Source organism: Pristiophorus japonicus, chromosome 4, assembly GCF_044704955.1.
Source record: "Pristiophorus japonicus isolate sPriJap1 chromosome 4, sPriJap1.hap1, whole genome shotgun sequence".
Taxonomy (NCBI): Eukaryota; Metazoa; Chordata; class Chondrichthyes; family Pristiophoridae; genus Pristiophorus; species Pristiophorus japonicus.
Genome location: NC_091980.1, coordinates 5,018,879 through 5,037,560, shown reverse-complemented (window position 1 = coordinate 5,037,560; position 18,682 = coordinate 5,018,879). Strand labels below are relative to the sequence as shown.

General features: G+C 49.4%; 1 protein-coding gene across 3 annotated transcripts in view; it reads right to left on the bottom strand.

The window, feature by feature from the left end:
- canx (calnexin) overlaps positions 1-18,682 on the bottom strand; it is an 85,497-nt gene that overhangs the window by 5,690 nt on the left and 61,125 nt on the right. For all 3 annotated transcript variants that reach the window (XM_070877978.1, XM_070877980.1, XM_070877979.1), the window contains exons 9-14: positions 15,149-15,262; positions 14,426-14,582; positions 13,391-13,606; positions 8,289-8,408; positions 6,601-6,730; positions 942-1,117 (exon numbers count right to left, since the gene is read on the bottom strand). In XM_070877978.1, the coding sequence (XP_070734079.1) occupies positions 942-1,117; positions 6,601-6,730; positions 8,289-8,408; positions 13,391-13,606; positions 14,426-14,582; positions 15,149-15,262 (913 nt within the window). The remainder of the gene's footprint in view (positions 1-941; positions 1,118-6,600; positions 6,731-8,288; positions 8,409-13,390; positions 13,607-14,425; positions 14,583-15,148; positions 15,263-18,682) is intronic.

Here is an 18,682-nt window from a genome sequence, read left to right as displayed (position 1 = left end):
GAGGAAATTTCTCCTCATCTCCGTTTTAAATGGGCGACCCCTTATTCTGAAACTATGCCCCCTAGTTCTAGATTCCCCAAGGGGAAATATCCTCTCTGCATCTACCCTGTCAAGCCCCCTCAGAATCTTATATGTTTCAATAAGATCACCTCTCATTCTTCTAAACTCCAATGAGCATAGGCTCAACCTTTCTTAAAACAGCCCCTTCATCTCAGGAATCAACCGAGTGAACCTGCTCTGAACTTCCTCCAGCGCAAGTATATCCTTCCTTAAATACGGAGACCAAAACTGTATGCTGATGTCTCTTCAGGGAATGAAACCTGCTGTCCTTATCCAGTCTGGGTCTATATGTGATTCCAGTCCCACACCAACATGGTTGAGTTGACTGCCTTCTGAAGTGGCCCAGAGACATTCCATTGAATCAAACCGGTTACTAGTGCTTCAAAAAGAAAAAAAGAGACCTACCACCACCTTCTCGGGGGGGGGGTACTAAAGGGCAAGCATACAATGCCATCCTAGCTGGCGATGCCCACATCCCGCAAATGAATTTTTAAAAATTGATGATCCTTGCATTTTAACATAAAAAGGAGCCTGTTCCGCCATTCAAGATCATGGCTGATCATCTTACTCAACTCCACTTTCTGGCCCATATCCCTTAGTGTCCAAAACTCCGTCAATCTCAATCTTGCATCCTATGGGATAAGTAGGATAATCGACGTCGCCAATGGACACAGCAAGGGTCTCATTTCCTCCGCCACCAAATCTCGATGGCAAGTTAACAAGCTTTATGCAGAACAGTAATCAGGAGGGATTTGCCTCTCGCTCTCCACCCCACCCCATAAAAGAAGATATAGAAGACAGCACCCTACTAAAAAGTTTATCAACGTCGTTTTCATATGGGCCTCGTGTGCAGTCCCCAGCACGGCATCTCGGTGACTTACTTCATCATCCTGCTCAGCACTCTGCTTCACTTGTGCCCCTTTCTCCCCTTCCGGTTCCGGCTCCGCCTCCGCCTCATCTTCTTCTTCCTCCTCCTCCTCCTCTTCCTCCTCCTCCTCCTCCTCCTGGCTTCCATTTCCCGGAGCGTACTCAGTATCCCTCTTCTGTTTCTCTTCAGCTGCGGTGACACAATTTGCACACGTTAGTTTGAACTCATTTAATTGCATACCAATAGCATGCAGGTAACGACAGAATAAAAAGACATGCATTTCTATAGCGCCTTTCACAACCACTAGACATTTCAAAGCGCTTTACAGCCAGTGAAGTACTTTTAGAATCTAGTCACTGTTGCAATGTGGGAAACGCGGCAGCCAATTTGCACACAGCAAGCTCCCACACACAGCAATGTGATAATGACCCGATAATGGTTTTTTTTGTCATGTTGATTCAGGGGTAAATATTGGCCCCCAAGTCACTGGGGATAACTCCCCTGCTCTTCTTCGAAATAATACCGTGGGATCTTTTTGTGCGGCGCTCCCTCAGTACTGCCCCTCCGACCGTGCGGCGCTCCCTCAGTACTGCCCCTCCGGCGCTCCCTCATTACTGCCCCTCCGACGCTCCCTCATTACTACCCCTTCGACTGTGCGGCGCTCCCTCAGTACTGCCCCTCCGACCGTGCGGCGCTCCCTCAGCGCCACACAGAGTGTCAGCCTAGATTTTATGTGCTCAAGTCCCTGGAGTGGGACCTGAACCCACGACCTTCTGACTCAGGGTGCTACACACACTGAGCCACAGCTGACACTGTCCAAGAATTTCCAACCAGCATACGGAGCATTTTCGATTGAGTACTTTACAACCTTACGGCCTAAACATTTGATCATAACCACCGCTCCCATTGTTTGACAGCAGCTGTTGGTAATGATCCTGCCATTCCCATTTACAACCCCTCTCGGCCCATCTTTTGTTTCTTTACCTGTCCTATTACTGCTCCCATTGTCTTGCACTCTATCACAGACCTTCGCTTTTGTTCTTCCCTCCCCTCCCTTTCCCTGCCTCTGCACTTGTTTAAAACCGGTTACATCTCTAACCTTTTCCCTGTTCTGACCAAGGGTCATCGACCTGAAACGTTAACTGTGTTTCTCTCCCCACAGATGCTGCCCGACCCGCTGAGTGTTTCCAACAATTTTCTCTTTTTATTCCAGATTTCCAGCCTCCACTTTTGTTTTTGGAGTAACTACTTGCACTAAGTCTCCCGAGCGCATGTACAGAAACGAGGGGTCGGACAAATACCACCAACTGTACCCCGAGGCCTGAACAGCCGAACGCATCTGCCAAGCCTCCCGCAGCACAAGCCTGAGCGGGCCTCGAGCCACCCGGGGGAGAGAACGCCTGGCAGGAGTGGGGGGGGGGGGGGGGGGGGAGAGGAGGAAATAGGAGAGAAAGAGAGGAGAGCACCGGATTTTGGTGGGGGGAGAAAGAGACACACGGGGAGAGCCTGGGGTGGGGAGAGAGAGAGGAGAGAGCACCGGGGGGGGGGGGGGGGGCCAAGAGAGACACAAGTGGGGGTGGGATTGGAGGGGAGAGAGGAAACTCAGAAGACAGATCATGTTTTTCCAACCGCCTGGTGCATGCAAGCTCGGTGCACATGTCACAAGCGACATCGTTGGGGTGGACGATATCCAGAAGTCACGACACTGTCACTATCCACTTCATACCCAATAAACCCATTAACAATCCGCACACAATGCCCCATCTATGACCCGGGGGGGGGGGGGGGGGGCTGGGGGGTGGAAGGTCATGCACGTGAAGGGTCTTCAGCTGGTGCAAGCAATGCACTTGTGCTGGGGTAAGGGACTTCAGCTGGAACTTGGTGGCTTTTGGGGAGATCCATCCTCTGTGGCTTCTAAAGTCAAAATGGATCAAATTACAAATTGGAAAGTCAGTCAGAACTTGGGCTGGGCGGTTCCAGTTCCACATTCCAGAGGAACTTCAGGGTGTGGCTTATCCTCCAGGGGGACCAATCAGCAATAGGTCATGTGAGAATGCAGTTAATCAGAAACGGCTGCCTTTCAGTTAGTACAAATAAACACATTTACACCCCCTCTAGGCCCATCTTTTATTTATAATATACCGATAGCAAAATACTGCAGACGCTGGAATCTGAAATAAAAACTGAGAATGTTGGAAATCTCAGCGGGTCAGGCAGCATCTGTGGAGAAAAAAAAAAGAGTTAAAGTTTCGGGTCGACGACCCTTTTTGTCAGAACTGCTGAATGTTCGAGAAGAGCACATTGTTAAGCACTGAAAGGGAGAGGGGAAGAACAAAAGGGAAGGTCTGTGATAGGGTGGAAGGCAGGCGAGATTAGAGAGACCAAAGGAATGATGGGGCGAATTGAAATGGTAATGATAAGAGGTTAGAAAAGGGTTAATCTGGATAGGGTGTGAATGACGGGGTAATGACCGGCTGCCATTATAGACAGAGAGAAAAAAGAGAGAAGAAAGGAAGAAAAAAAAACGGGGGGGGAGGGGGGGGGGGAAGAAGGGAGCCAGAGGTTATGATCTGAAATTGTTGAACTCTATGTTGAGTCCAGAAGGCTGTAAAGTGCCGAAACGAAAGATGAGGTGCTATTCCTCAAGCTTCAGTTGAACAGCAGAGGAGTCAGAGGACGGAGATATCAGAGTGGGAGTGGAGTGGAGAATTAAAGTGACAAGCGACCGGAAGCTCGGGGTCACACTTGTGGACTGTTTTGTTTCTTACTTGTCCCATTACTGCTCCCATTGCCTCGCACCATCATCGCTTTTGTCTCTCTAATCTCTGCTGCCTTCCACTCAATCACAGACCTTCCCTTTTGTTCTTCCCTCCCCCGCTCTTTCCCTGCACTTGTTTAAAACCTGTTGCATCTCTTAACGTTTTCCCTGTTCTGACGACGAGTCATCGACCTGAAACGTTAACTCTCTTTCTCTCCCCACAGATGCTGCCCGACCTGCTGAGCATTTCCAGCAATTTTCTCTTTTTATCCCAGATTGCCAGCCTCCACTTTTGTGTTAGCAATCCAGAATTGTGTGTTTTTATTTCAGAGCCTTTTCCTGTTTGAAGGCAGTAATCAAGACTCTGTGGGCAGGGATTGTCGCCAAGTCAAGTCACCACATTTAAATTCCTAAACAATGACACCAAAAGATTATTAAACTGGAAGGGTCATCACATCGCAGCCTAATCTCGGTCTCCTCATTCTCGACACAAACTGGCTCAGGATAACAAAGCGGGTAAAATCCTGGCCAAATTCTCCCATCCTAGCCCAGGGAGGTCCAAAGACAAAAACTTCCCACTCTTACACTTTGGGCATTTACCTGTGGTTACTGTCTCTATAAACAGAATCCGCTGGGAGGGCCACATTGTCCACATGCCCGACAACACTCCCAAAGCAAGCCCTCTACTCGGAACTCCTACACGGCAAGCAATCCCCAGGTGGGCAAAGGAAACGTTTCAAGGACACCATCAAAGCCTCCCTGATATAGTGCATCATCCCCACTGACACCTGGGAGTCCCTGGCCAAAGACCACCCTAAGTGGAGGAAGTGCATCCGGGAGGGCACTGAGCACAGAGTCTCGTCGCTGAGAGCATGCAGAAACCAAGCGCAGGCAGAAGGAACTTGCGGCAAATCAGTCCCACCCACCCTTTCCTTCAACCACTGTCTGTCCCACCTGTGACAGAGACTGTAATTCCCATATTGGACTGTTCAGTCACCCAAGAACTGAGTGGAAGCAAGTCTTCCTCCATTTCGAGGGACTGCCGATGAAGAAGCAGACTCACTCTCACAAACTACATCCTGAACCCGTGTGTTTGGAAGGAATGGGTGTGTGTCACAGTACCATGCATCCATTACAACAACAACTTGTATTTATATAATGCCTTTAACGTAGTGAACATCCCAAGGCACTTCACAGGAGTATTGTGAGATAAAGATTTGACACCGAGCCACAGAAGTAGAAATTAAAGGTGGTGACCAAAAGCTCAGTCAAAGAGGTAGGTTTTAAGAAGCATCTTGAAGGAGGAGAGGGGGGTAGAGAGGTGGAGAGGTTTAGGCAGGGAGTTCCAGAGCTTGGGGCCCAGGCAACAGAAGGCACGGCCACCGATGGTTGAGCGATTATCATCAGGGATGGTCAAGAGGGCAGAATTAGAGGAGCGCAGATATCTCGGGGGGTTGTGGGGCTGGAGGAGATTACAGAGATAGGGAGGGGCGTGGGCATGGAGGGATTTGTTAATAAGGATGAGAATTTTGAAATCGAGGCATTGCTTAACTGGGAGCCAATGTACGTCAGCGAGTACAGGGGGTGATGGCTGAGTGGGACTTGGAGAGTTAAGACCACCTCAAGTCTATAGAGGGTAGAATGTGGGAGGCCAGCCAGGAGTGCGTTGGAATAGTCAAGTCTAGAGGTAACAAGGACATGGATGAGGGCTTCAGCAGCGGATGAGCTGAGGTAGGGGACGGAGATGGGCGATGTTACGGAGGTGGAAATAGGCGGTAAAAAATATTACACCCCAGTTGACTAGAGTCTCAGGTATAAATGTGACTAGAAACAGGAGCAGACAGTCAACGAGACAGACAATGATAATGGATAAATTGTCCAAAGCAGAATACCAAACCTGTCAATTGCAAAATAATTTATAAGCCGCTCACTAGTGAAGGTAAAAAGAATTCCAAAATCATAGAAATTTACAGCACACAAGGAGGCCATTCGGCCAGTCGTGCCTGTGCTGGCTCTGAGAGAGAGCAGTCGTGCTCAGTTCCGTGTCCCTGCTTATTGTCCATAACCCTGTCAGTGCCTCATCCTCCAGTACCTGTCCACCTCCCTTTTAAACTATTGATAGAATCAGTTCCCACCAACTTTTCAGAGTGAGCGTTCCAGACCCCGACAACTCAGTGAAGACATTTCTCCTCATCTCCCCCTCTTGATCTTTTGCCAGTGATTGAATCTGTGATCTCTGGTTACTGACCCACTCGCCAGAGGAAATCATTTATCTCCCTCTACTCGATCAAAATCTCCCATCATCTTGAACACCTCCTATGAGGTCACCTCTTAACCTTCTCTGTTCCAAGGAGAACAGTCTTAACTTTTCCAAACTCTCCTTATAACTAAAGTCCCTCATGCTTAAAATAAATACTGTTCTTGGTACAAGAACAAAAATTAGGAGCAGGAGATTCGGCCCTTCGAGCCTGCACCACCATTCAATAAGATCATGGCTGATCATTCACCTCAGTACCCCTTTCCTGCTTTCTCTCCATACCCCTTGATCCCTTTAGCCCCAAGGGCCATAATCTAACTCCCTCTTAGATATATCTAACGAACTGGCCTCAACAACGATCTGGGGTAGGGAATTCCACAGGTTCACAACTCTGATTCCCTTAATATCCAAAAATCTAAAAGAAAAGCAACTTGCATTCATATAGCGCCTTTCAAGACTTCATGACACCCCAAAACTCTTCACAGCCGATGAAGGACTTTTTGGAGTGTAGTCACTGTTGCAATGTAGGAATAATGGCAGACTTTTGCGCACAGCAAGCTCCCACAAAAAGCAATGTAGTAAAATGTCCCAAGGCACTTCACAGCAGTGTTAGAAGACAACACTGTAGTCTTCCAAAAGTAGCTCAGAGTTACTTACTTGTCTTTTCCTCTCCGGTTTCCTTCTTTTCCCCTTCTTCCTCCTTTTGCTCCGCTTCCTCCTCCCCCTCTTCCTCCTTCACATCGGGCTGCGGGGCGTCTGTCTTCTTGTACTCAGCAGCAGAGTCTTTCTACAAAAAGACAAATCAACTCTCAATAATTCAGCGTCTATCTGCGACATTCCACCCACCGGGCTTGGGATGACAAAAATCGGACCTCTGGGTCTGGCGTGTCACGAAGCTTTAGCCAGCAAGTGTCATGGCAGAACAGTTCAAGGGCAACCCGACATAAGAACATAAGAAATAGGAGCAGGAGTAGGCCATACGGCCCCTTGAGCCTGCTCCGCCATTTAATACGATCACGGCTGATCCGATCATGGGCTCGGTCCACTTCCCCGCCCTCTCCCCGCAACCCTGAGCCATACCCGGGATGGACCGGGACACAGGTCTCGGAGATTAATGACTTGCTTATTGCAGAGGTTCCTCCCTTGCCTGGAGTTTGTGTGTTCAATTCTCGTCAACAAACCACCTTGGTACAGAGAAGGGCCAACTAAATGGCCACCAGACACAAGGCCCCCAAGTCAGAAGGAGAAACTAAGGAACCGTGCAGTATGGGGAAATCTTACTGAAGCATTCCAAGATTTTATAGGGCATCGATGAGCTGAACGCTGAGCTTAATGAGATACACAAGCTAATTGGAGACACACTGCAGATACAGGAGGGGGAAGCTGGGCAGAGTGTCGTCAGAAACATAAAAACAGGAGCAAGAGCCTGCCCCGCCATTCATTAAGATCGTCTCCCTCAACCCCACTTTACTGCTCCATCTCCATATCCCTCGATTCCCTTTGTTTTCAAAAATCTATCGTTTCCAGCCTTGAATATACTCAACGACTGAGCATCCACAGCCCTCTGGGGTAGAGAATAACAAAGATTCACAACGCACTGAGTGAGGAAATTGCATCTCAGTCCTGAATGACCGACCCCCTTATTCCGAGACTGTAACCCCCCCCTAGTTCCAGACTTCCCAGCCGAGGGAAACTGCCTCTCAGCATCTACCCTGTCAAGCCCCCTATAAAAGGACTTTACACATTTCAATGAGATCACTTTTCATTTTTCTAAATTCCAGAACATAACATAAGAAACTGGAGCAGGAGTAGGCCACCTGGCTCCCGCGAGCCTGCTCCACCACTCAATAAGATCATGGCTGATCCGATCATGGACTCAGCTCCATTTCCCTGCCCGCTCCCCATAACCCTTTATTCCCTTATCGCTCAAAAATCTGTCTATCTCCGCCATAAATATATTCAATGACCCAGCCTCTACAGCTCTCTGGGGTAGAGAATTCCACAGATTTACAACCCTTAGAGAAGAAATTCCTCCTCATCTCAGTTTTAAATGGGTGGCCCCTTATTCTGAGACTATGTCCCCTAGTTTTAGTTTCCCCTATGAGTGGAAATATCCTCTCTGTATCCACCTTGTCGAGCCCCCTCATTATCTTATATGTTTCAATAAGATCATTCTTCTGAACTCCAATGTGTACAGGCCCAACCTACTCAACCCCTTCATCTCCAGAATCAACCTAATGAATCTCACTGCTTCACTGCGAGCCCGTTGTCACTTGGTGAAGCAGCTCAAGCAACGAACCTGAAAATAGCACACTCTAACAGGTATGGGGGAAAAGGGTTCCTACCTTCCCAGTGCAGCAGAACACGATAACCAGGAACACCGGCAAGGCGATGATCAGGATGTACACAATCCAGAGCCACGGGCGTTCTTCAGCCGCCGACATCAGCTGTCCAACTACTCCCGACTGCAAAACCAAACGCACACATTAAACGCTGGTCTATCGGACCCTCCGGACATGAGTAAACAGAGACAGGCTCACTGCTGCCATGACAAGATAGTTAGTTGGTCTTTACCTCAAGGTCATCCAACGGGGCTTTATTAATGCGGGGTTTTTACATCAACATACTTTCCAAAATAAAAAGTGGGGAGAATTAGGTTCTTTCCAATGTTCCCTAGAATGATTTACCCTGCGTGGTCCCTTTAACTTTGCTACACAGTATCTTTACCAGCGGCTGCAGCTGGTGGCGACTGACGCCACAGGACGTCGCGACTGATGCACGGCCTGCGCGGGACCTCATGATTGGCGGGAGTCCTGCGGGGGACCCCGCGATCGGTGGGGCAGCCTGCAGGGGACCCCGCCAATGACGCACGAGTTGCGTGGGACCTTGCGATTGACGGGGGACCTTACGATTGATGCACAGCCTGTGAGGGACCTTGCTATTGACTGGTGGCCTGCACTCCTTAGGGGGAACATTGGTTCTTTCTACTTCCCACTTGAATACTTTTTCAAAAAAAATGCTCCAATGTTAATTGGAATTTCCTCAATGCTGAGAGATAGTAAGCTGTTGGCTCACTTGTTATGGGGACAATTTTGGAGTAGGGTTATAGCCCACAGTTCATGTTAAGGTTACACTGTATTACCAAGTATTTACAGCATAGAAACTGGCCAACGGGTCCGTGCCAGGGTTTATGCTCCACACGAGCCCCCTCCCACCCCTCTCCATCTCACCCTATTCCTCTCTCCCTCATATGTTTATCCAGCTTCCCCTTAAATGCAGATACTATTTGCCTCAACCCCTCCCTGTGGCAGCAAGTTCCACATTCTCACCACTCTCTGGGTAAAGAAGTTTCTCCTGAATTCCCCATTGGCTTGGTTAGTGACTGTCTTATATTGATGGCCCCTAGGTGGAAAGGAAGAGGAGGGAAGTCAGAATGCAGTGATTAGTTGACGTTGGGTTTCAGTCTAAAAGGCTGTAAAATTGGTCGGGAGCAAGTAATCAGAGGGAGGTGAGGAGATCCGGAGGTTTGGGGTCCAAGGAAAGAATAAGTTAGGAGTCGGAAACAGTGCAGTAAGTTTTGATCGCAGGAATTCAGGGGAGTAAGAAATCCACTTGGAGCAGAGAGAGAACAAGAGGAAAGATTGATTGGCAAGAGACACAGAAAGGTTCCAATGGACGGAGGTTGGAAGCTTCTTCGGGTAGATGGAGTTAAGATACAGATCAGCCCTGATCAAATTGAATGGTGGACCAGGCTCGAGGGGTTGAAACTGGAACACCACCAAAAATAATCAGTGGGGTTAACAGCATCTAGAGTTAGGAACAAGGGGAGGCCATTCGGCCCCTCGAGCCTGGTCAATTTGATCAGGGCTGATCTGTATCTTAACTCCATCTACCCACCTTGGTTCCGTAACCCTAACAAAAATCTATCACTCAGTTTTGACATTTTCAACCTGGGTGGGGGGGGGGGGGGGGGGGAGGAAAGAGACACACTCCACCCCAACCGGAGCCATGTGCTCTCCTGAGAAAGGCAAAAACCAGATTAAAAACCCAGGCCAGTTGGGGGAAAAATTATCTGGGAAAATTCCTTTAAGAACTATCCAAGCGATCGAAACTAATCCAGGAGATCACTTTGATTTTGATTTCAACAAGCATCAAATGCACCGTTCTTCACATCCTTCCTTCCCCCTGCATTCTCTCCATCTCTGCACCTCTCCGACTCTTTCCTTCCCAGAACCTCAACACTCAAACTCCTCGCCTCCCGCAGTGTTCCGACTTACCGCCCCCTCCCACAACCCACAGGCTTGGTGTCATTTACCAACAGTATCTTCGTTAGGTGTCTTTCAAGAAAACTCTCACCCCTACAGGCATCACAAGATTTCTCAATGCCCTACATTGAAAGTTTTTAGCTCTTTCAACCATATGGAGTTAAAGGACTTTCTACAACTTGACCCACAACAACCACTGCAAGATATTTTGATCTACTCCCTTTCAATATATTGTCAAAGTTCAGATTTTTGTCTAAAGGTCTGATGATCAAAAGGCCTTGGGGCAAGGTTAAAAAGACTAGGATTTATATAGCGCTTTTCACGACCACCGGATGTCTCAAAGCACTTTACAGCCAATGAAGTACTTTGGAATGCAGTCACTGATGTTGGACACGTAGCAGGTAATTTTGCGCACAGCAAGCTCCCACAAACAGCAATGTGATAACAACTAGATAAACTGTTTTAGTGATGTTGACGGAGGGGTAAAGATTGGCTGGGACACCGGGGATAACTCCACTGTTTTTCTTCGAAATAGTGCCACAGGATCTTTTACATCCACCTGAAAGAGCAGACGGGGCCACGGTTTAACGTCTCACCTGAAAGACGGCCCCTCAGACAGTGCAGCACTCCCTCAGCACTGCACTGGAGTGTCAACCTAGATTTATGTGCTCAAGTCCCTGGAGTGGGATTTGAACCCACAACCTTGTGACTCAGAGGCGAGTGTGCTGCCCACTGAGCCACAGCCGACGGCATAATAGACTAATGATCAAAGTCAGAGGACAAGTGGATAGCTAGCTGGCTTCAAGATAGAAAGCAGAGAGTGGGGGTAAAGGGTAACTTCACAGGGGCAGAAGGTGGGTAGTGGTGTTCCACAAGGATCAGTGCTGGGACCACTGCTGTTCACAATTTATATTAACAATTTAGACTTTGGAATCAAAAACAATTTATAAATTTGCGGATGACACCAAGTTGGGGGACAGTCAATACTGAGGAGGATTGCAAAGAAATTACAGGAGGACATTAATAAACTTGCAAAATGGGCATATGACAAATGAATTTCAACACAGATAAATGTGAGGTATTACATTTTGGTAGGAAGAATAGGGAGGTAATTTATTGGAGGGTGGGAGTCTGGGTGTGGGGTAGAGGAACAAAGGGATCTCGGGGTACAAATACACAAATCACTAAACGTTGCGACACAGGTTAGCAAGGCCATAAAAAAAAATCAGGAATAGAATTGAAAAGTAGAGAAGTTACGCCAAACTTGTACCAAACCTTGGTTAGACCACACTTGGGAGTACTGCATGCAGTTCTGGTCACCATATTATTAACAGGATATACTGGCACTGGAAAGGTTGCAGAGAAGATTTACAAGGATGATACCAGAAATGAGAGGGTATATCTATCAGGAAAGGATGAACAGGTCACCTCTCTCTTCTCGACCAATTTGCATATAAAATGTCTTCTGATTCAATATTTATCAAGACTGATTAACAGGTATATAAACAGTGTGCCCACTGAGAAACTGTGGATTAGACTTTCTCTTCCTTAGTCAGCTAATTATGAAAGGTTTTGATAGAATGGATACAGAGTGTGTTTCCTCCTTGTGGAGAAGAACACAACTAGAGGCTATCAATATAAGATAGTCAGTAATAAACCCAATGGGGAATTCAGGAGAAAATTCTTTACCCAGAGTGGTGAGAATGTGGAACTCGCTGCCACAGGGAGTGGTTGAGGTGAATAGTATCGATGCATTTAAGGGGAGGCTGGACAAACATATGGGGGAGAAGGGAATAGAGGGTTATGCTGATAGATTTAGATGGGGAAAGACGGGAGGAGGCTCGAGTGGAGCACAAATGCCGACATGGACTGGTTGGGCCGAATGGCCTGTTTTTCTATGCCGTATATCCCATGACATCAGGGATACCGAATCAAACTAATTCCTTTGATTGTGAGAGCTGGATCATCTTTAGCAAATGGTCATAAACCTAGGGAAAAGTCTTCATGTGTTTGGAGGTTCCTCAGCGTGAGCCTCTCGAACCCTGCCCACTCAATGCCCCACCAACTGAGAACATTGACACTTCGTTAAAAAAACGCCAAAAAAAGTACCTGAAGATTAAGTGAACATGAACACAAAATAGGATGTTAATTCTCAGGATATCTTGCGACATCACAAATTGTATAGGTGACACACATTGAAATAAAATGATTCACATTTAAATACAACACAAGAACATCATAATTCGGAGCAGTAGGCCACACGGTCCCTCGAGCTTGCTCAGCCATTCAATAAGATCATGGCTGATCTTCTAACTCAACTCCATCTTGCTGCCCGATTCCCATATCCTTTGATTCCGAGTAACCAAAAATCTATCAATCTGAGCCTTGAACATACTCGATGACTCAGCATCCACAGCTCTCTGGGGTAAAGTCCAAAGATTCACCACCCTCCGAGTGAAGACATTTCTCTATCTCAGTCCTAAATGGCTGACCCCTTATTTTGATACTGTGACCCCTGGTTCTAGACTCCCCAGCCAGGGGAAACATCCTCCCTGCATCCACCCTGTCAAGCTCTAAGAATTTTGTGTTTCAATGAGATCACACCTCATTCTTCTAAACACCAGAGAATATTGGCCCAGCCTGCTCAATCTCTCCTCATAGGACAATCTACATCCCAGAAATCTGTCTGGTGAACCTTCATTGCACTCCCTCTAAAAGGTAAGTATATCCTTCCTTAGGTAAGGAGACCAAAACTGCACATGGTGTTCACAGAAGTCTATTTTGCAAAAGCCCGATTTCATTCTCCCAACACATTTCATAAGATTGGTTTGGATCAAGATGACCCTTTCGCTCATTTGACCTCATCCTTCCAAAATATCAACCCTACACCTTCCCATCATTGCACCCAACTCTCAATAGATAAGATTTTTGGATATTAAGGTAATCAAGGGATATGGGGACAGTGCACAGAAGTGGAGTTGAGGTCGAAGATCAGCCATGATCTTACTGAATGATGGAGCAGGCTCGAGGGTCCCCAATAGCCTACTGCTGCTCCTATTTCTTAAATGAGATCAATGTCTAAGGTAACTGATTCTAGCCGTTCCCCCACCAAAAAAAGGCCAGGCAGGATCTCTCCATTCTGCACCTACCCTGGCTGTAGTTTATTAAGATTGTGTCCTTACCTCAGCCGCCCCGTCAGCAGTTTTCTTCAGACCCCAGCCATCGTTTGCCCACTGGTCAGCCACTGCCTTGTCAGAGCAGACCAGGAAGTTGTCAAAGAAGATATCAGATGTCATCGACCACAGCTCCAAGCCAACAGCACTGAAGGCAGTCATCCTGAATGGGTGCCGATCCTCAAAGTAGTCCGGGTTGGAAATCTTCCTCGGTTTCCAGATACCCTACAGAAGAAAAGTTAAATCGCGAGCTGAAGTCATGAAATTACCAGCGTGGTGGATATCGAGATGGGATGAGATTAAAATAAGCTAGTAAAACACCACATTCAGTTCAGAACTAGTTGCAATATTGTAACTTGTGTAACTCACCTTTTCTCACTACTAGCCAAATGCAACCGAATCATAATTCCTAGATATCACACAGGGCTGAAGGCCATTCAGCCCATCGTGTCTGTGACTGCTCTTTGAAAACACTGTCCAATTAGTCCCACTCCCCCTGCTCTTTCCCACTGACAAGACTTCATGGATATTGATTTATATGGGAGGTCCCAGGGATGAAGGTCTTCAGTTATGTGGGGAGGCTGGAGAAGCTGGGATTGTTCTCCTCAGCGCAGAGAAGGTTAAGAGGAGATTTAATAGGAGGTGTTCAAAATGACCAAGGGTTTTGATCAGCGTAATTAGGAAGAAAGTGTTTCCAGGGGTAGGAGTGTCAGTAACCAGAGGACACAGATTTAAGATATTTGGCAAAAGAACCAGAGGGGAAGACGAGGAGAATTTGAGCTATGATGATCTGGAAGGCACTGCCTGAAAGGGTGGTGGAAGCAAATTTAATAGTAACTTTCAATTTTGTCTGAAGTTCATAGCTCAGTAAAAGCAAGAATAAATGGCTCAGGGATAGAAATTGGAGTCAATTGGGAACTGAAGGAAATCCTAGAAGCAAAGCTGGACCATAAAAAGTAAAGGAATCCTAAATTAGACTGAATGCAAGGAGACGAATAATGTTGTGGTCAACAAAAGGAACATGTCCGACTTGATCGCCATTACCTGGTAGCTGGGGTTGTCAATCATTGGAGCTTTCCATTTGCCCTTGTGATCTGGGTTATCAATCATCGGCACTTTCCATGGCCCACAGCCAGGGGCAGCTTCACACTTGGGATTGGCAACTTGAGGAGCCTCCCACTCACCATCCATTTCCTCGTCCCTAGAGAGGCAGACAGAGTGCGTCATTCCCAGCAACCCCTTCGCCAATCCTCAACAAAATAATTGTCGGACAGTTTTAGTACAGTGCTTCCATCAACACTGCCGCTGACCAAATTCCCGCGCCCCGGGTAGCAATCACACACACTCACCCCAATACACCCCCACCAGCCGGTAAAAGTCCCTCCCCATACACACTCTCCCAGTGCACCACACCGCCCCCCTCAGCCACACCGCGTGCCCTGCTGTCCCGCACCCATACCAGGCCACCCTCCCCCGCCCCCAGACACACACCCACCCACATACCGCATGCCCCCCCCCCCCCCACGTGCGCCCTCCCACCCGTCTATACCGCACAACCCCTGCCCCCCCACACTGAGCGTCCTCCGCCAACAACCACCACAGCTCCACCCAGCGCACCGCGTCCCACTCCTGCCCATACCGCGCCCCTACACCCACCCTCGTCCACACCTGCACGCCCCCCACATCCACACCACGCGCCCCCGCCCAGCACCCACTCTGCGCGCGCCCCCCCCCCCACCCGCAGCAGTTGGACTAAGCTGAACCTACCAGTCCACCGGTTTCTCTGCATCGGGGTCAGCAATGTATTCAGGTTCATCCTCAAGCCAGCCCTCGGGCATCACTGCATGGTCATCAGGAATCTTAACAGGAGCGTCCTCGTCCCTGCCAATGGGAGAAGATCGCAAGCCGTTAGTGGACAGGACCTTCCCATGGCACCGCTGCCTGGTTCTATTAACACGACCAAGAACCTCAGCTGGAGTCACACTGTTCCAATGTTCCACTCCAAGGATGGCGTGTTCCACTCCCTCACCCCCTCGAGAAACCCCAGTGATGGGTTGATGCCCACGCTACAGGATATCAAGTTCGAGAACCATCAGGGAGATGATCCATGAAAGACAGATGAGAAATTAAAAGGATGGTGCGTTTAAAAGCCTGTGGAATGTAGAAGGGGAGAGATCCCACAGTTTAGAGGGGAGACTGAGGGAGTGGGAGGAGAGACGGAGGGAGGGGAAAGATCCCACAGTGAGGGGAGACAGAGATGAGGATCTCCACAGTATGAAGTGTAGTCACTTGTTGTAATGTGCGAAACGCAGCAGGCAACTTGAACACAGCAAGCTCCCATAAACATCAATGTGATAATGACCAGATAATCTTTTTGTCATGCTCGTTGAGGGATAAATATTGGCCCAGGACAGCAGGGTGAACAGCCCTGCTTTTGAAATAGTGCCATGGGACATTTTACGTCCACCCGAGAGAACTCATCCAAATGACGGCATCTCCAACAGTGCAGCAATCCCTCAGCACAGCTCTGAAATGTCAGCCTGGATTATGGGCTCAAGTTGCTGGAGTGGAGCCCGAGCCCATACCCATGATTTTCTGACTCAAAAGGCAGGAATGCTACCCACTGGGCCAAAGCGGATATCCCTCCATCAACTGATGAGATACAGCGCATTCGTCATTACGAACTTTATTCTACCCCATTTCAGATTACCTTTTCCATATGAACCACAGTGTGTCAGCTGTGGCTCAGTGGGCAGCATTCTCACCTCTGAGTTGTGGTTCAAGTCCCACTCCAGGAAGTTCAGGACAAAAATCTAGGCTGACACTCTGACAGCACTGAGGGAGCGCCGCGCTGACACGAGGGGGCGGCACTGAGGGAGCGCCGCGCTGACACGAGGGGGCGGCACTGAGGGAGCGCCGCGCTGTCGGAGGGAGCGGCACTGAGGGAGCGCCGCGCTGACACGAGGGGGCGGCACTGAGGGAGCGCCACGCTGACACGAGGGGGCGGCACTGAGGGAGCGCCGCGCTGTCGGAGGGAGCGGCACTGAGGGAGCGCCGCGCTGACACGAGGGGGCGGCACTGAGGGAGCGCCGCACTGTCGGAGGGAGCGGCACTGAGGGAGCGCCGCGCTGTCGGAGGGAGCGGCACTGAGGGAGCGCCGCGCTGTCGGAGGGAGCGGCACTGAGGGAGCGCCGCGCTGTCGGAGGGAGCGGCACTGAGGGAGCGCCGCGCTGTCGGAGGGAGCGGCACTGAGGGAGCGCCGCGCTGTCGGAGGGGGCGGCACTGAGGGAGCGCCGCGCTGTCGGAGGGGGCGGCACTGAGGGAGCGCCGCGCTGACACGAGGGGGCGGCACCGAGGGAGCGCCGCGCTGACACGAGGGGGCGGCACCGAGGGAGCGCCGCGCTGACACGAGGGGGCGGCACAGAGGGAGCGCCGCGCTGACACGAGGGGGCGGCACCGAGGGAGCGCCGCGCTGACACGAGGGGGCGGCACCGAGGGAGCGGCACTGAGGGAGCACCGCGCTGTCGGAGGGAGCGGCACTGAGGGAGCACCGCGCTGTCGGAGGGAGCGGCACTGAGGGAGCGCCGCGCTAACACGAGGGAGCGGCACCGAGGGAGCGCCGCGCTAACACGAGGGGGCGGCACCGAGGGAGCGCCGCGCTGACACGAGGTGCTATCTTTTGGATGAGATTTAAAATCGAGGTCCCGTCCATTTGCTCAGGTGGACATAAAAGATCTCATGGTACTATTTTGAAGAGGAGCAGGGGAGTTCTCCCCAGTATCCTGGGGCGAACTCAATCAACATAACCAAAAACAGATTATCTGGTCATTATCACATTGCTGTGTTTGGGAGCTTGCTGTGCGCAAATTGGCTGCCGCGTTTCCCACATTACAACAGTGACTGCACTCCAAAAAGTACTTCATTGGCTGTAAAGCGCTTAGAGACGCCCAGCGGTCGTGAAAGGCGCTATATAAATGCAAGTCTTTCTTTACATAGCCTGGAAGCGACTGCTGCCAATGTGCCGGAAGGAGTTGCACATGCAGGTCCTAGGTTTTGTTTTGACCGTTGTCGCTGGACTTGCCAAAACGATCAATTAAGAAGCGGATAAAAAAAAAATCTTGTTCCGTTGTAGTTTAATTTATTATTTGAGAGAATTGTAGAATTTATTGAGGTCTGATCCACTTGTTTGAAAGCCGGTTGTGATTTGCCTCAGTATTTCTGAGCAGACATTTCTCCTCACAGCTCCCGCATTGACAGCCCTGACCAGGGATATAGATCGCAGTTTCTATTCCCGTGGTGTTGAATATGTTTGTTACATTTGACACGTGGGGGGTGGGGAGCACTGGTTCAAAACTAACCATCGTGATTCCTGTAAATCAACGGATTCCTTCAACTGACTCCAATCTAGCGTGATGGCAACAGTCTGTACAGGTGTATTGCCTCTTCTCTCACACGGTAAGCTGTGAAGGCTGGTTAATTTAATGTATTTAAGGTGGAGATAGACAGACATTTGAATGATAAGCGAGTCAAGGGTTATGGGGAGCGGGCAGGGAAGTGGAGTTGAGGCCAAGATCAGATCAGCCACAATCTTATTAAATGGCGGAGCAGGCTCGAGGGGCCTGCTCCTATTTCTTATGTTCTTATATGTTAGCACAGGGGACTAAAAGCTTGGTCAATGAGGTATATTTTAAGGAGTGTCATTAAAGAGGAAAGAAAGGTAGAGGCGGAGAGGTTTAGGCAGGAAGTTCCAGAGCTTGGGGCCGAGACAACAGAAGGCACGGCCACCAATAGTTGAGCGATTATAATCAGGGATGCTCAGGAGGGCAGAATTAGAGGAGTGCAGACATCAATGTGGGGGGGGAAGTCACGGGGCTGGAGGAGAATACAGGGATAGGGAGGGGCGAGGCCATGGAGGGATTTGAAAATAAGGATGACAATTTTGAAATCGAGGTGTTACTTAACTGGGAGTCAATGTAGGTCAGCGAGCACAGGGGGTGATGGGTGAGCGGGACTTGGTGCGAGTTAGGACACGGGGCAGCCGAGTTTTGGATCACCTCTAGTTTATGTAGGGTAGAATGTGGGAGGCCAGCCAGGAGTGCATTGGAATAGTCAAGTCTCGAGGTAACAAAGGCACGGACAAGGGCTACAGTAGCGAATGAGCTGAGGCAGGGGCGGAGACGGGCGATGTTACGGAGGTGGAAATAGGCAGTCTTGGTTATGCTGTGGATACGTGGTCGAAAGCTCATTTCAGGGTCAAATATGACACCCAGGTTGCGAACAGTCTGGTTCAGCCTCAGACTG